Source organism: Rhea americana, unplaced genomic scaffold, assembly GCF_003343005.1.
Source record: "Rhea americana isolate MKP2758 unplaced genomic scaffold, rheAme1 scaffold_414, whole genome shotgun sequence".
Taxonomy (NCBI): domain Eukaryota; kingdom Metazoa; phylum Chordata; class Aves; order Rheiformes; family Rheidae; genus Rhea; species Rhea americana.
Genome location: NW_028186551.1, coordinates 18,206 through 23,644, shown reverse-complemented (window position 1 = coordinate 23,644; position 5,439 = coordinate 18,206). Strand labels below are relative to the sequence as shown.

The 5,439-nt window shown below is 36.6% G+C and overlaps 1 protein-coding gene across 1 annotated transcript in view; it reads left to right on the top strand.

Moving 5' to 3' along the window:
* ZC4H2 (zinc finger C4H2-type containing) overlaps window positions 1–4,612 on the top strand; it is a 16,375-nt gene extending 11,763 nt beyond the window's left edge. The window contains exon 5 of the mRNA XM_085314906.1: window positions 908–4,612. Within this exon, the coding sequence (XP_085171032.1) occupies window positions 908–1,021 (114 nt within the window). The 3' untranslated portion in view covers window positions 1,022–4,612. The remainder of the gene's footprint in view (window positions 1–907) is intronic.
* The last annotated feature ends 827 nt before the right edge of the window (window positions 4,613–5,439 follow it).

Here is a 5,439-nt window from a genome sequence, read left to right as displayed (position 1 = left end):
AAAAAAAAAAAAAAAAAAAAAAAAAAAAAAAAAAAAAAAAAAAAAAAAACAAACCCAGTAGCTGGGAGTTGATCCCAAATGGATTTGTATTGGAAGTAATGCATGTATTCTATGAGGGGAAGTGACTATTGGAATTATAGATTACTAAAGAAGGCGATAGACTCTGCACTTCTTGGTGTCTTCAAATCAAAGCTAATATAATGATTTTTACCTAACCATAGGCACTTAAGTGAGGTATACTACTTTAAACAGCTATACTCAGCTCCTTCTGTAGTTAGCAGAAAGAGCTAAATAATTTCAAAGGAAGATCCATCACACCCATGCTCCAAAGATTCACTGACTGGAGAGGCAAACTGAGTATACTCCTTACTTAGTTGCTTACTTAGTATCTGGAGTTAGGTGAGATGAAAAGCCTTTCTGAAAGCAATACATTTCAGTCAAATGGAAGCTAAAGGGCTCAGTGTGGAGAAAAGGATGGACTTCAGTATCTTATGTTCAGTATGTGGGATTCCTCTAATCACTGTTCCTGCCTTACATGCTGTGAAATCTCCTCGCTATAACTTCATCCCTTTGCTATAACTTCTCTGATCCAGTGAAGTGTTCCCCATGTAAACATCTTCAGAATGTGTGAAAAAATCAATAAATAGAATTTAATATCAAAGTTACTGACATAGGCCTGAACCATCTGTTTGCTGAATGTAATTTTAATTCAATTCTGTTTTTCTAGTTGGCCTGAAGCTACTGTACAATCCAGAGACTTAGATAGAAAATTTAGCATCAGTTTGCCTTTGAAGGCAAGAGGACTTGGTTATTTTTGCTGTACTGTAAGTTAGAATATGATACTCAATAACCCATATGTCACAGCACTAAAATGCTTATAATAAGGGTTTGCAATGTTGTATTTCAGGCATGTTTATCGTGTCACCAGCAAATTCATCGGAATGCACCCATATGTCCACTCTGCAAAGCAAAGAGCCGATCTCGGAATCCCAAAAAGCCCAAGAGGAAACAGGATGAATGAGGAAGGACAGAAGATTGAGAACGACACATGTGACCGGTCCCAATACCTTTCCAGTAGAACTGTAAATGTAGCCAGACTTTATCAAGTGCAGACTCAAATACGACCTACCCATTGTTTTCTATTTAATGTTATGTAAGCACAATGTTTCTTTTCTATCTTAATTTCTTTCCAGTCCTTAAGATTTGGTTTTAGGAAATGAAGTATAATTGGTGCTACAGTTTAACATTTCAAATATTGCAAATTTTGGAGTCCTAAAGAAAAGAGGATTCTAATGTAAGTATCCTAAATGTCAGACTATGCCCATAGGCCAAATGTAATTACCACAAACTCTTTTATGTCCTCTTTTTTAAGCAGATGCTACTAAAAGATCATTCTAATTTTCTCCTGATAACAGGAGACTACTTTAAGTGAAGAAATAGCAGTCTCTGTCTGTTTCACTAAAGAACAACTTGTTTACCTGGCTAGTAATACTACATAGGTCTGGGTATCAAGTAGAACTGTTTTTATAATGGACATGTCATGAAAAAAAAATGTATATACAGGAAATCAGTATATTAAGGACACAAGCGAATTTTGATTATTTACTAGAGTTTGATTGTGCTACTACTTCAAACTTGGCTAAAAATTTGGAAGGCAGATCAAGTTATAGGATGTGTATGAATTACTAAAAAGACATTAATTTATGAGGATTTACCATCTTAATACTGTATTATTTTCAGCAGTCAGAGGACTAACTTAATTAAGTATAAGGCTCAAATGAACTGCGTTACTGGTCTTCCTAGGATCTATGGCCAACAAGCTCACTATGGTTCTCCAGAGATCACACATCAAATAACCAATATTTCTTTGCCTCTGTGACTCCAACATCAGCCATTCTGCATGTCTTCTCTTCCTGGTTTCTACTACCAAAAATCTCCCTTAGCAGACTTATCCTCCAGTGGATCACAGGGAACTTCAATAGCATGCACCAGAAGCAACTAAAAATGATACATTTCACCAGAATTGTCTGTTCTGTTCTGGGGGGGGGGGGGGTGTTTTGTTTCTCTCCCACCCAGAAAACTCACTAGTCATTCGTCTTTCTGTAAGTCATTTTCAAACTAGCTTAATTTTAGCCCAAGCTAGTTTTGTGTTAGGCACATGTGCCAAAAGGACCCTGATCAGAGGATCCTTCAGACTTCTCACTGTATCTGCGTCTTCCTGTTCTTTTATCTCATGTAACAACAGCTCCCGCAAAGGGGAAGATGGTGGTGACCCAACTACAGAATTGGGGCTTAAAACTTATCCAAACCAAACTTGGTTTCCAGTTCCAGTTTTGTCATTAGTTTTGCTGTCTGAACTGATACTAAGTCTTAAATAGTCTTTCCACTAACTTTAGGAGGCAGGGGCTGCCTGTCTAGATTCTTCCTCTCTTTTTAGCCCAATTCTTTCCTCTACTATTATGCTATAGTGGTTATATTGAGAATTTTGCTTGTTAAAAGGAAGAACAGGGAAGCCTCAAACCTCTGATAAGAAGACAATCAAATACTGGGAACTATACAAATCCACGTGAAGATTTTGCTGGTTAAATCACATATATTGCCATGAATTTCCCAGCTCTACCATAAAGCACGAGTATTTTATTGAAGATAGTCCTATAATTTATGGCCAGTTCAGCTGGTATTATTCCACTTTAATGTTTCACAGCCAAACAAACATCTCTCAACAGCAGAGACAGAACATGGACCATGTGCTCCCGAAAATACGTAAAGAGCAGTTTGTTACTTGCATTACTGGGACTTGATCTCTGTGTTACGGTGAAGCTAGTCTGACCCCACATTCTCTTCACCAGATGGCAGCAATGCTTTAATTTCGTATCCTTATGCATATTTCCTAACACAACTATTGGATTCTTCCTTTAGGTATCAGAGTGGCCATATGGTGTCTGCCCTGCTCAGAGCATTTTATTGGGCTTATGAAAAAATGTGCATAGTTAAGAGGATAGCACATAGGCTCCTCCTAATTGCAAGCATGAGAGCAGAATACTTCTGATAATGGAAGTACATAAATTTAAAAAGTAGTGACAGTGGGTGAATGGTCTGCAATAAACCAGTGTGCACAGAAGGACAGATTTGTAAAAACTTGGACTTATAATCTAGAAGGTCCTGAAATAAATGGAGTTAGTCCTAGTTGCTCTCACTTCACTGCTACTTTCCAAGGTTACTTACTTCTTGGAGATCTCTAAAGCTGTAAACTGAAGCATGCTTGGGGACTGACCATTTCCTAATTCAGTAAGTCTGTTTTGTACTTTCACTTCTTAAAAATAGTCTCTTGTGCCCTTGTGTTTAACATTTTTTTTTAAAGAAAGAGGCTAACAGCCTTTGTTTGTATCAGTCATGGATTAGTATTTACATATCTGTTTTCACATCCTTCATGAAGTTACGAATTGTGTGCATTTGCATCACTCAAACTACTTCAAGGAGGCAAAATCTGTACTATATATTAAGGGATCCTGGGTGGGGGAGAAGCAGAATCTTTTTTTAAGGAAATATTTCTCTTTCTCTCATAGATTAATTAAGGAGGTTTATATGAATAGCTTTTCACATGACAACCCTCAGGCCTTTTCTCCCATCCTCTTTCTCAAGAAACTACAGAGATAATTATGAAACATTGATTTATTGCTCTTTTAAGTATATAAGGAAGCTGTCTAAAGTACAGCTCTTATCACAAAACTTCTACATTTTTGATCCATGGAGAACCAATGGTGTTTCCCTTTGTACCTGAGGTTCTTTGAGGTTATTTCATCACTAAGTTCAGTTTATCATTACTGTTTGGGTTAAATTCTCTTAATAGTTACACAGAGACCCTACTCTTGTACTCTGAAAGGCTGTTCAAGCCTGAATAGCTTACAAGACTTTGTATTACTAAAATCTGGTGTAACTCTGGCTTTGTCATTCCCTTTGCAATCCAGTGATTTTGCTGTTGCTTGAATAGTGATTCTTTTGTTGCAGTTCCTACCTTGCCTAGAAGGATACTCCCGTTTTCTGCAACTGAAAAGCAAAGAATACACAAGCCTCCTTCTCCCCCACCCTGCCTTCCAAGCATCTTGAAAGAGCAAGAACACTGTACTGTGCTTAAAGGCTTTGCTGTGGGAATATTTGTATCTAAGATGGGGTAACTCAGTTGTTCAGACTTTAGTGCCAAGCACCTCATTAACAAAATAGAGAAATCATAAACAAAATTCTAATACTTGCACTTAATGAGTTCAAACTTAGCCTTCTAAACAGCAGGCTTGTGATTGACTGAACCTGCCAGTGGCTTTGAGTTGGAGAACTGGATCTGCTTTTGAAAGAACAGCCACTTCATATACCAGACTACTCAAGAAGTTAAGATTTTAACAGCTTTTTAAATAAAGTGCTTTCCTTTATTTTACAGTTTTCTGTTAAAAAAAAAATCATGGCTTTTATTTTAGCATTTAGGTATCTTAGCAATACCTTGAGTTTCACTGGCTTCTATGTTCTGAATACTTTACTCCTGTGCCCAGTTGGAGTAACAGTGTGCTACCTGTTTAACTTGTCTGTACTTCCTTTTTAATAAACAGTTGTTTCATGTTAACTCTCATGTATCACGTTAACCTTTTTCCTGAAGGATATTTTCGTATCTGTTACTTGCTTATGCAACTGGGAAGCAGCCATACCCTAAAAAGGTAAAATCTGGTTGTTTAATTTTATATTATGCAATTAGACACATTTCTGTTACATCCTTAGAGCAACTTTATGAGGCTAAATATGGTGAAAGAAATACCTGTTTTAATGAGCTCTGGAAAGTGACAAGTAAAAAGGAAAAGAAGMTAGCAAGAACAAGGATAACGTATACAAATTTCTCATTCACATTTCTAGAATTCAAATATTGTGTGCTTAAGCACCATGATTTCTACATCTGCGGAAAAGTCACAGAAACAGTGTCTAATTCCCCAAACCAGGTATTTCTGCAGTGAAACTATCCTCTGCTACTACTGTCTAACACCTGAAATGGACGGGTTGTGTGAATATAAATGCCTAATTTGCACTTGCAGGCATTCAGTTGTGAAAAGTCAAACAGAACTAGAAAAAATAACAAGTAATCATTTCCTGCAGTGATACAACTTTACATATCTGTGCTGCAGTTTAACCACTGAAAAACCACTCTTACTGGGGTATATATTTCAGTTTGTGTCTGATTTACTGAGCTTCAGCCTGAATCAGCTCCCAATCATACAAACTAATTCAAAATAAGCCACTCAAATGTATACATTCCAAACTCAGCTTTTTCTTAAAAAAAAAAAAAAAAAAAAAAAAAGAAAGAAAGAAAGAAAGAAGAAGAAGAGAGAGAACAAGTCTTCTTCAGACTAGTTTCAATTTAAACTCAGTTTAAAGTCACATGCAAAGCTTATTTTCAGGTAC